The sequence below is a fragment of the Phyllopteryx taeniolatus genome, chromosome 14 (genome assembly GCF_024500385.1).
Source record: "Phyllopteryx taeniolatus isolate TA_2022b chromosome 14, UOR_Ptae_1.2, whole genome shotgun sequence".
NCBI lineage: Eukaryota > Metazoa > Chordata > Actinopteri > Syngnathiformes > Syngnathidae > Phyllopteryx > Phyllopteryx taeniolatus.
The window spans coordinates 22232705-22244795 of NC_084515.1; the positions used below are offsets into that span (position 1 = coordinate 22232705).

Below are 12091 nucleotides of genomic sequence, written 5' to 3' on the forward strand. Positions count from 1 at the left end.
ATTCCAGTTGTGTTTGATTATACTGATTGGACTTGATTAGGAAAGCCACACAACTGTCTAAGACCTTAGAGCTCACCGTGCATGTCAGAGAAAATGAGAATCATGAGGTCAAAGGAACTGCCTGAAGAGCTCAGAGACTGAATTGTGGCAAGGCACAGAGCTGGCCAAGGTTGTAGAAAAATTCTGCTGCACTTAAGGTTCAAAAAAGCATAGTGGCCTCCATGATCCTACAATGGAAGATGTTTGGGACGACCAGAACCCTTCCTAGAGCTGGCCGTCTGGCCAAACTCAGCAATCTGTGAGAGAGGTAAAGAAGAACCCAAAGATCACTGTGGCTGAGCTCCAGAGATGCAGTGGGGAGATAGTTCTAGAAAGTCATCACTGCAGTCCTCCACCAGTTGGGGCTTTATGGCAGACTGGCCCGACGGAAGCCTCTCCTCAGTGCAGGACACATGAAAGCCCGCATGGAGTTTGCTATAAAGCACCTGAAGGACTCCAAGATGGAGAGAAATAAGATTCTCTGGTCTGATGAGACCAAGATAAAACTTTTAGGCCTTAATTCTAAGGGGTGTGTGTGGAGAAAACCAGGCACTGCTCATCACCTGTCCATTTCAGTCCCAAAAGTGAAGCATGGTGGTGGCAGCCTCATGCTGTGGGGGGGGGTTTCCAGCTGCAGGGACAGGACGACTGGTTGAAATCGAAGGAAAGATGAATTCGGCCAAGTACAGGGATACTCTGTACGAAAACCTTCTCCAGAGTGCTCAGACTGGGCTGAAGGTTCACCTTCCAACAAGACAATGACCCTAAGCACACAGCTAAAATAACAAAGGAGTGGCTTCAGAACAACTCTGTGACTGTTCTTGAATGGCCCAGCCAGAGCCCTGACCCAAACCCAATTGGGAATCTCTGGATAGACCTGAAAAACGCTGTCCACCACCGTTCACCATCCAACCTGACAGAACTGGAGAGGATCTGCAAGCACGAATGGCGGAGGAGCCCCAAATCCAGGTATGAAAAACTTGTTGCATAATTCCCCAAAAGACTCATGGCTGTATTAGCTCAAAAGGGTGCTTCTACTAAATACTGAGCAATGGGTCTGAATACTTATGGCTGTGTGATATTTCAGTTTCTTTTTCAATAAATCTGCAAAAATGTTAACAATTCTGTTTTTCTTCTGATAATGTGGGGTGCTGTCTGTACATTAATGAGGGGGAAAACGAACTTAAATGATTTTAGCAAATGGCTGCATTATAACAAAGACTGCAAAATTTAAGTGGTTCTGGATACATTCCATACTCACTGTATATTTGACTTTTGTATGAAAACTCCAGGCATAAAGAAAACTAAATTCTAGCATGTTCAGCTTCAAACAATCACATAATCAATCCTGGTTATGCTCATTAGCGTAGCATTCACAGGCAGTCAGCGATCCCGTTTTCAGCATTGCTCTCATGACCGTGTTTTTCGATTTGTGTTTATTGTGAAATTGGTCTTAAATCTCATTTCAAATAGTGTTAAAAAGTGTCTTAAATTGAATTTGCCTTAAACTGGAGGAACCCCAGTTTAGGATTGCCTCAGATTTTGTCTTCCACAAACGTTTCTTTCAGATGGCATGTTTGCGATTTGCATTATTTCTCTGTTTTGAGTTGTTTTAAACATTCTAACATTGTTAAAATTGTATTGTTCCTCACGTATAGTTGATGCATGTAAAAATAATCTTTTAAAAATGCTTAAGCAACAAACACTAAAAAAACAAACATTGAAACCAAACATGCACAAAAATTTGGCCACAACTTTAGGTGATGTAGATGAGAGTAAAGTCAAGCATTTCTAGTCTTTGATTTCTTTTCTGGTTTTATATGCTCCAAAAATTATCAAATGTAACAAAGTCGATTCATCATCGTATATTGTCTTTTTAGTCAAAAAAAAGATACAAGTAACCAATTCCCAGAAACAAGATTTAGAAGCATTTGCCCCTGATTAACACAGAAATGTAGGCAAAAAACAATCAGGAATCTAATGCACCCTTCAAGCCTGGAAGCTGGAAAGTTGTACATAGTCCGCTTGGTGCTTTAGAGGTCCAACGTGAAAGCTTTCAGTTGAAAAAACAAAAACATGGTTTAAGACCGTGATAATGTGTTGAAAATGGACACTACCTTAATGAGAACTCGAAAGAACTAAAAATAAGAGTCCAACCAGAACTCTTACGCATGCACACATTACATACATTTTTGTATCATTTTACATTATACACTGTAACAGAAATTGTGTTACAGATGGAAGATGATGAGGAGATCGAAGATCTAAGGGATGAAGGTGAAAGACAAGATTCACCTGACAATAGTCAGGTCAGTATACAGATTTTTCAATTAAGAATCTGTGTTTAATTATGTGCAAGCTACTAACATTTATTGGGAGAGCCAGAGTTTCCGAATGTATGTATAAACTTTGTAAACTGACACATTTCTAATTATCGTTACTACCTTTGTTGACTGCTAAATCGGTGTGACATTCTGTTACAGTAAAAGTGAAAAATTCCTGTCCTGAAATTGTTGCATTAACTGGACTTTTGATTTTGCCACACACAAAAAACATGCATGTGCCCAAATGATATTTTCTTGTGTCAATTTAATATTTGTGAATTATTTAATTTGCTTTGCTGGTTGATTTAATGTAATGGCAGGAAACCAGAATGTTTGCAAGACATCAGCTTAATATTTGATGTGTAGGAGCTTCCAGAAGATAGTTTTCCTGTTATCCCCGAATACGACGACATACAGGAGGAAGGCATGTCCCAGTCGGTCCCTTCAGATCGGACGTCCCCTCAGGAGTCAGGTCTGACCCGTGAAGTTATTGTTATTAAAACTGGCAGCGAAAGCCGGGAGAGCACAGGTGAGAAACCGGAGACCACAGGTGACGAGGAAGAAGAGGAGGGTGAAGAAGAAGAAGAAGAGGAGGAGGAGGTGGAGGTGCACCCCTGTTTTCTTACTGTCAAGATATCTCCCAGTCCAAAGGGCTGTCTTTTCTTAAAGTACTACTTTACTCTTAGAATAAGGTGGACGACGCAGAGGAGGAGGATGATGATGAGGATGATGATGATGATGATGCAAGTAACCTTGCTATGAAGGAAGGAGAGGAGAGTAATGAGGAAGATGGGGAAGCTGAAGGACAAGAGCCATCGGTTCCCGCCATTGCTGAGGAGGGCGACTCCCAGTGTCCCCTTGAGCCTTCCCTCAGCAGTGAGCAACATCAAAAAGGTATTTTTTTTGTATCTCCTAAACTGAAATTCATGGTGGGCCAAAATAAAAAATTGGAACAAAGTCGTGGGCCAAACTCGATATTTATTGAAAATTGACTGCGTCGTGTACAGATAATCGTCCTCCCACCTGGCTTGAAAGCTCTTGTTTTCAATCTTTCCCATTTTTGGGAAGGCGCTGTAAATTTCCCACTTAAAAAGATGAGAGAGGCCTGTAATTTTCATCATAGGTATTCCTCACCCATGAGAGACAGAATGAGACAAATAAATACAGAAATGAAAATAAATAACATAAAATCCAGAAAATCACATTGCCTGATTTTGAAAGAATTTATTAGCAAATTATGGTGGGAAATAAGTATTTGGTCACCTACAAACATTTCTGGCTCTCACAGACATAACTTCTACTTTAAGAGGCTCCTCTGTCCTTCTCTCTTTACCTGTATTAATGGCACATAATGAACTCGTTATCAGTGTAAAAGACACCTGTCCACAACCTCAAACAGTCACACTCCAAACTCCACTATGGCCAAAACCAAAGAGCTGTCAAAGGACACCAGAAAAAAAATTGTAGACCTGCACCAGGCTGGTAAGACTGAATCTGCAATAGGTTAGCATCTTTAATATTAGAAATATTAGAAAATGGAAGACGTACAAGACCACTGATAATCTCCCTCTGACTAAATACTTTTTTTGCCCCACTGTATACTGGCGGGCCAGTTCTAATACACATCCGATATGGTCTCGGCCCGCGGGCCTGAGTTTGACATATATGTCCTAATGAGTCTTGTCATCTCATCCAGGTGAAGTGAGCAGCAACGCCGAGTCGGAATCCCAAAGAGAGGCTGTCCACATCCCCCCGACCCCCTCTCCTTCAACACCTTGCCCTTCCACTTCTTCTCTCACTCTCCGCCTACCCCAACCCCGAAGGCCCCCACACCCCCTTCCCCCACGACTGTACATCCAACCCCCAGCTTCAGAGCTAGGACCCCCCCACACGCAGGTAAACATATAACATGCTAACATCCTGATTATCATAGCACAACCCAATGGCAATTGTCAGGCCTGCTGCACACCGAGCGACCGAACGCTACTAAACTGTCGCACAGTGTGGGGGTTCATGAGTTTTCGATGGTCAGCCATGAGTTTTATTGCGTTCCAAAATTCGAATTGTCGGTAAACGACGTAACGGCCCATCAAAAATGCCGTATTGTAAGTTTTTACAACAACTAACTAACTAATTTCCGGGTGTCACGCGAGCCTCAGCCGTACCAAGGCAGTATCTATATACAGTACAGTGTATACTTTATACATCTTCATTGTTAAATACATGAGTGCAGTCATGAGTGGGGCAATCATTGCAATTCTTTACGACGGCATTGAGTTCTGTACAGAACAGTTATCATGTCGTTATAGTAAATATTTATATGAAAAATATTTCTAGGCTATGAATATACCATAATTTCTTGTGTATAAATACACTCTCAGGTATAATGGACCAAAGTCGTACCTGAAAATCGGGAAGTCTACCTGGAGAATTTCGCATTATGCATGAGAAATTACTGTAAAATAAATGAAAAACAGTAAGTACGGTATTAACTGAGTGTGCCTTCTTGTGCCATGTGACAATGTATTATAACCTCGAAAGTTTTTGTGTCAGGTGGACAGAAGACCCCATGTTTGTCAAATTGCTTTTGGGTACATAGCATGCATGTTTGGTCTTGCTCATTGCCTTTAACAATGTTTCTTCTAGTAAATTGTGAGATTTATTTTGTGCTTCTTTGTGTCATCCAGAGACAGTCATCACAACTCCGACGACCATCAGTCGGCCGAGGACCACAGCTGACACCTGGGATAGGCAGTATGGTAAGGTGTTATCATTGTTGCTGTCCAGTTTAGAACTGTTTTGATGTGATGTCTGTATTCTTTGTAATGTACTGACTGACAGGATGTAACTAAGCTTCCAGCGTACAGTATATGTGATGATTTTAACAAATATTATGTAATAATATTGTTATTGGCCGCTAGTTTCAATCAAACATATATCGTAATTTCTCGTGTATAATGCACATCCCCCCACCCCCCCAAAAAAAATTGTCAAAAGTCAATATTGTGCATTATACATCTATAGGGGATAGGGGAAAATTAAAAAAAAAACTTTCACATTTTTATAAATGTATGCTGCCATCGACAGGTTAAGAAAAAGCTGGACACTTTCATTCCAATATGCCACCCCCACCTAGAGGTTATTAAAAAAGTGTGCGTACCTTTTCATTCCAATATAACGGGTACATACGACTGCATATATCTACAGTCATGCTCATAAGTTTACATACCCAGGCAGAATTTGTGAAATATTGTTTTATTTTTAATTACGACTGATGACTGAACAAACATCATTAATTTCTAGGTTATGTTTTGTTTAATGATAATGCTTTTCTGAAATGCTTGACAATTTAATTTGAATCCCATTAAAATAAAATTTAATGTTTCATCTCGTCCTTCATGTTTTCTTTAAAGAATTGTACACATCTTACAAATTCTGCTTGGGTAATCTAACATATGAGCGTAACTGTGTTTCTCATTTACTAAATAAAAGTAGGGCTGTGAATTTCAAAATAAGAGCAAGTAAATAGAAAGTATTACGTGTTCAAATAAAGTGCTTAACTTCTGAATAATTCTTTGAAAAAAAACTAAAATATAGATACTTCGTTTTGATCATATGGGTAGATGCAAAATCATGCATTGTAAAAATGCATTATACATAGAACGGTTTTCCAGCATTTTGAGGTCAACTTTGGGGGTGCGCATTATACACGAGAAATTGCAGTACATCCACTAGTGCAGTGGTTCTCAACCTATTCGGGGCTCTGGACCCCTTGCATGTTTTTTGATCGACCTTAAGGACCCCTCCCCTCCAACAATTAATTTTCAATTGTAAAGAACATTGCCATTGTAATGTAGAACAATAAAAGATCGTAGATAAAGAAAGAGTATAAATAAATAAGACTCAGACACTGTTAGCAAAAATTGCACTCAAACAAAAATTTGGCATGTAGGTATAGAGTAATTAATCCACTAAAGAGACCCAAAAGATGTCTTAAAGCCTACCACATTTGAATGACCAACAAAACACCATTTACTTACTTGAAAGCATTGGGCTTTGTCACTGTTTTTAAATCAGATGCCATACATTTTAATCCATACATCCATCCATTTTCTGCACCGCTTATCCTCACTACGGTCGCAGACGTGCTGGAGTCTATCCCAGCTAACTGCGGGCAGGAGGCGGGGTACACCCTGAACTGGTTGCCAGCGAATCCCAAGGCACATATAAACAAACAACCCTTCGCACTCACATTTATACCTACGGACAATTTAGGCTTCAATAAACCTACCGTGCATGTTTTTGGGATGTGGGAGGACACCGGTGTACACGGAGAAAACCCACGCAGGCATGGGGAGAACATGCAAACTTTAATGATTTTAACGTATTGTACGAACGTATTGTAATGCCCCACAGGTGGTCAGGGATAGACACACCCACCGGTGCGCTTTCAATCGATGAAACGGTTAGAAAGCAAACATGTAATAGGCACATTCATTCACAAGCTACTAATAACCACAACTTACAATTGGGTTTAAGACAGGGCTCTGGCTGGGCCATTCAAGAACAGTCACGGAGTTGTGATGAAGCCACTCGTTCGTTATTTTAGCCCTTGTTGAGGGTCATTGTCTTGTTGGAAGGTGAACATCCGGCCCAGTCTGAGGTTCTGAGCACTATGGAGAAGGTTTTCGTCCAGGATCTCCCTGTACTTGGCCGGATTCATCTTTCCTACGATTGCAACCAGTCGTCCTGTCCCTGCAGCTGAAAAACACCCCCAACAGCATGATGCTGCCACCACCATGCTTCACTGTTGGGACTGTATTGGACCGGTGATGAACATTGCCTGGTTTTCTCCACACATACCGCTTAGAATTAAGGCCAAAAAGTTATATGTTGGTCTCATTAGACCAGATAATCTTATTTCTCACTATCTTGGAGTCCTTTGTGTTTTTTTTTAGCAAACTCAATGTGGGCTTTCACGTGTCTTGCACTGAGGAGAGGCTTCCATTGCGCCACTCTGCCATAAAGCCCCGGCGGGCAGAGGGCTGCAATGATGGTTGACTTTCTAAAAACTTTCTCCCATCTCCCGACAACACCCGAGTTAAATATGAGTGTCACAGCAAAGGGTCTGAATACTTACTTGTGGCTGTGTGATATTTCACTTTTTCTTTTTTAATAAAGCTGCAAAAATTTCAACAATTCCGTTTTTTTTTTCTGTCATTATGGGGTGCTGTGTGTACATTGAGCGGAAAAAAATACAGAGGACTTTAGCAAATGGCTGCAATATAACAAAGAGTAAAAAAATTAAGGGTGTCTGAATACTTTCTGTACCCACTGTATGACAGCAGTTCTGTGTGTTAATTTAGTACTTTGATATAAAGTGTTTTTTCTAGATCTTGGAAATAAGAACTAGTTGGACATACATTATTTGTCACTGAATTCTGAAATATTATGTAATACTGTTAGCAATAATGCCTAAAAGTGTGTTTCTGTGTTGCAGCAACATTTCTTTGACGATGACGACAGGATGGTTCCAAGCACTCCTACGCTGGTTGTCCCTCACCGTACTGATGGCTTTGCTGAAGCTATACAGTAAGGATAACTCAACAGTATTTCTGACTGCAGTAACAGTTTTATACCAGAGCATCAACTTTCTTTTTTAACTTTTACTGAATTTAGCCCCCTACAGCCAAATTTCACCACCCATGTCTCGCTGTCACCTCAGTTCTCCTCAGGTTGCAGGTCTGTCCACGAGGTTTAGATTTGGACCTCCTGAAGATCTGCTCCCACAGACCTCAGCATCACACTCGGACCTGGGACAGCTAGCCTCTCAAGGAGGTATGACGCACAACAAATTACACTTTCCCACAATTTAGCACCTGTCAGTTGATTTGGTCTTGTGTGAAAACAGTAATACAACTCTGGAGTGGAATAAATCAACTCTGAGAAAGGGATCCGAGCCAACTGGCAAATTAACCAATCACGTTTCACCTTAAACTACATACTGGTGGTGATGTAACAAGTAGCAAACACATGAGCCTGCGGACTCAGCGATCACGTTCATCATATGTACTGTTAGCATGTCGTCTGAAAGGAGTGAGTGTTGTTTTCAGTGTGAAGGCAGTTTCGTCAAGACATCCTCTCAACTGCTTCGGGATTCCCAACTTGTCTGATCTCACGACGCACATTTTTGCATAGTTATTTGGTCCTGACCCCTTTTTTGTAGAAATCAAACCAAAGAAATGTTTTCAAAAATAGCCTAAAAAACACATGTATGTGACCTTATTTTAAAGCATAATTACACAAGGTCATGGATTGACTATGAAGCCTTGTTCCTGTAGTGGAATATGCTGTAGTCTACCACTAACCAATGCTAAAAGCAGTAGTAAAGTCATACAATAAATATTAGTGTTTAACCACTGCTTGGCCATAAATAATGCAATGAAAAATAAAGAATAAGTACGGCAGTAACTGAGCGTGACTTCATGTGCCTCACAAGGACTTATTTTTGCACTGCTACACAAACTAGTTCATTACGCGCTGTTTGTCACCTCAAAATTTTATCTCAGGACCGATCTGACACACCACAGAGAAGAGTGTTGTTAACAAGTCTGCTAGATTCGAATTGCTTCATTCATTCGTTTTCCATACCGCTTATCCTCACTAGGGTTGCGGGCGTGCTGGAGCCTATCCCAGCTATCTTTTGGCGAGAGGCAGGGCCCACCCTGAACTGGTCGCCAGCCAATCGCAGGCCGTAATATAAACAACTATTCACACTCACATTCACACATACGGGTAATACATACAAAAACATACAGGTTAAATATATAAAATGAGGCTCCAAAATTGTGAATAATAAATAGGGCTCTCCTCTCATCTGTGGTACGCTATGGGCGTCTCCGCTGAAAACATGCCCCGCTCAACCTTCACTTGTCACTCAAATACGTTCCTGTGGCTCATTCAATGTCTGTAGCGTGATCCACAGGCTGAATAATGTGTGCCGCTGTGTTTAATAAATAGTTAACTTTCCTTGTGTGGACCCACGTGCGCCGTACGGAGCGAGGCAGTGGCAAATTGGACGGCCCTGCTGCCAGCCAGCTAGCTCGCTAGCGAGCCCGCTAGCTGGCTGTTGTGTGGGGGCTGGCTTAGTGACAGAGAAAGCAAACTGTAGGTGTGGAGACACTCTAACCATCTGTTGTGTGTTTAGGTCTGGGCATGTATGAGTCGCCACTGTTCCTTGCTGCTCATGATGAGGATGGAGGAGGAAGAAGTGTCCCCACGACACCTTTGCAGGTGGCTGCACCAGGTGAGTGACACCCACGTACAGAAACGCACACTTTTAGCAGTGTGTATCAAAGAAGAATCACTGACTGTGTGCCTTCACTTTATATGGCAGTGAGCGTCTTTACAGAGTCTCTGCCCTCAGACAGCGGGGACAACATGGCGTCCCAGTCTGTTCCCATGGTAACTGCCTCGGCGGGGATGTCTACACCCGGTGATGACGTAGATGAGGTCTTCATGGAACAAGAAGAAGGGTGAGCTACTTTTGGGAAATGTCTGTGTTGATGATGACTTACTCCCCCTGCGATTGTGCTTCATATAATTTGATAAATAACTGGGAAGACATGGCCTACTGAATTTCCTTTTGAAATTCAAATACTTTAACTGATATAAGTATTTAAATGATTTGCAGTTGTCACCCATCGAAAAGTCAAAAGTGTATCTAAGCAAAAAGAATATTCAAAAGTAATATTTTTCAAACTTCAAAAGCCAAAATGTATTTCCAATTAAGGCATTTTCACACTGCACTTGGCAAGGCGTCTGACGCCCTTGACTTTCCCATTCATTGTGTGTGTGCTGAGGGGGGCGTTGGCGCGTTTTGACTTGACGCAGAGGGCGTCTGAAGCCCAGCGTCGCGTCATCGGATAGAAAAGTTTTCTGTTCTGGAGCTTTGATGCGGGAATGTCAAAAAGCTCCTCCATTGGGACCAGGGCTGCTGGAGTGATTTCTGAGGGCTATTTTGGCGGAAATGGAGGAAGGTATAATAATTGCAGTGTTTCACTATCCCGAACTTTGGGCCAATAGAAAAATAATATACTGAGACGTCTCTGCGGGAGACTTTCAAACTCCCTTTCCCCAGTCTGAAATACACCTCGAAGCACTCTCCCTGGAACTAGAAAGCTCACGAACGAGTTTAAACTCTGAGATGCTACTGTGACATTAGTATGGTATATTTCCATTCCCTTTGTTTGGTGCTGCGTCACCTCCTTCAAATAAGCAAAGTTAAGGCTTTCTTTTCCAACAATGACAAATCCATATTGCCAAGTTGCGGTCCACAGTGGGGAAAGCCTCCAGGCTTCCTTCAAGGCTGTTGCGTCACCACTTCCAAATATAGGATAAAACATTGCTCAATTATTATTTTTTTGTGTGTGTGTGTTTTACCGTTATTGATCAAATTATATGAAAATGACCCATACATTTAATGCTTTATATCTTCATATTTGTCTCTTGTAGTCCTACTGTTGAGGTTTCTTTGGACAGCCACGCTGACATGGAGACAGTAGGACAGCAGAGCGAAGATGCATCACTTCCATCCACCAGTCAAGACCCCGATTCCTCCACAATTTTCAACACATTGAGCAGTAAGATGTTTGACAAGACGCCATTTGAAAACGTTCTCGTTACTGATAGCACTCCTAAAAGTTATCGTTAATATAACAGGAAGTGTGCAATGCAGTGACAGTGACCGTTACGTCAGAGAAAAGCGTTGTTGATGTCTTCCTGTCTCACCATGTGCTGTTTGCAGACATTAGCAGCGTCACTCAGAGGCGCGCAGTGACCAGTCAACCTGTGATGAGCACCCCACTCGGCAGAGGAGCCAGAGGAAGGGGCGAAGGACGCATGCTGATCAGCCGCAGAGGTAAGAAACGGAATGATGTTAAGATGGAGTCACGGAGCTGTTTATCCAATAGCAACTTTAGACATGGACTAAACCTTATTAATAACCTTATATCGCTTCAATGCTCAACCTTTTTTTTTTGTTTTCTTTGTGTCAGGGACAATTGGTCGATCAAGAGGAGGATCGGGGAGAGGGAACTCCAGCTAAATATCAGTTCACTTCAACCACACATGCCATCCAATAAGGAATCAAAAGTCAAATCCATTAAGAGGATCAATGTGTTCTTGAGTTTGTCACACGCTATTGACAAATTTGTGAGATCATATGTGATCTTTATTGTATATTCACTGGTCATGTGATTTTGGCATCAGAGCTAGTGTTTTGCATGTGTTCAATCCTTTTCAGTCCTAGTGTTGTCATTTTTATTAGTCCTATTTTTGCAAAAATACCATAGCCTTCTAATAAAGTTAATAACAAGAAGCACTGTTGTTGAAGTAAGTCATGTTTCGCTTTTAAGGTACAGATATGGGAGTTACTTAAAACCAACCTGCTTAGGAAGCAGTTCTCTCCAGCGCACTCTCTTCTGGATATTTACTCAGAATATCTCAACCCCACTGTGTTCGAGTTTACTTGCTGACGATGGTCAACGCCTTCAGCGGAGTGGGCTGCCACAGTGAAGAGGCTGATGGTCCATGAGGATAAGTCAGCACCAGAAAATGAGATCTGGACACTGCTAATTACTAATTTATTGATCAAGAACAAAAAATACTTGGATTTTTTTTTGTCACAGCAATGAACACAATAGACTGTGGAAGGATCTTAGACCCAG

General features: G+C 41.6%; 1 protein-coding gene across 3 annotated transcripts in view; it reads left to right on the top strand.

Annotated features, from left to right (window-relative positions):
- The window catches only part of LOC133488893 (nucleoprotein TPR-like), a 41546-nt gene extending 29804 nt beyond the window's left edge, over positions 1 to 11742 (top strand). For 2 of the 3 annotated variants that reach the window (XM_061797404.1, XM_061797405.1), the window contains exons 44-55: positions 2277 to 2348; positions 2730 to 2969; positions 3050 to 3257; positions 4060 to 4259; positions 5051 to 5122; positions 7864 to 7955; positions 8089 to 8201; positions 9571 to 9669; positions 9760 to 9898; positions 10878 to 11005; positions 11170 to 11283; positions 11420 to 11742. In XM_061797404.1, coding sequence (XP_061653388.1) covers positions 2277 to 2348; positions 2730 to 2969; positions 3050 to 3257; positions 4060 to 4259; positions 5051 to 5122; positions 7864 to 7955; positions 8089 to 8201; positions 9571 to 9669; positions 9760 to 9898; positions 10878 to 11005; positions 11170 to 11283; positions 11420 to 11469 — 1527 coding nt within the window. In that variant the 3' untranslated portion in view covers positions 11470 to 11742. The remainder of the gene's footprint in view (positions 1 to 2276; positions 2349 to 2729; positions 2970 to 3049; positions 3258 to 4059; positions 4260 to 5050; positions 5123 to 7863; positions 7956 to 8088; positions 8202 to 9570; positions 9670 to 9759; positions 9899 to 10877; positions 11006 to 11169; positions 11284 to 11419) is intronic. The other variant, XM_061797406.1, reaches the window with a different exon arrangement.
- Positions 11743 to 12091: the final 349 nt, after the last annotated feature.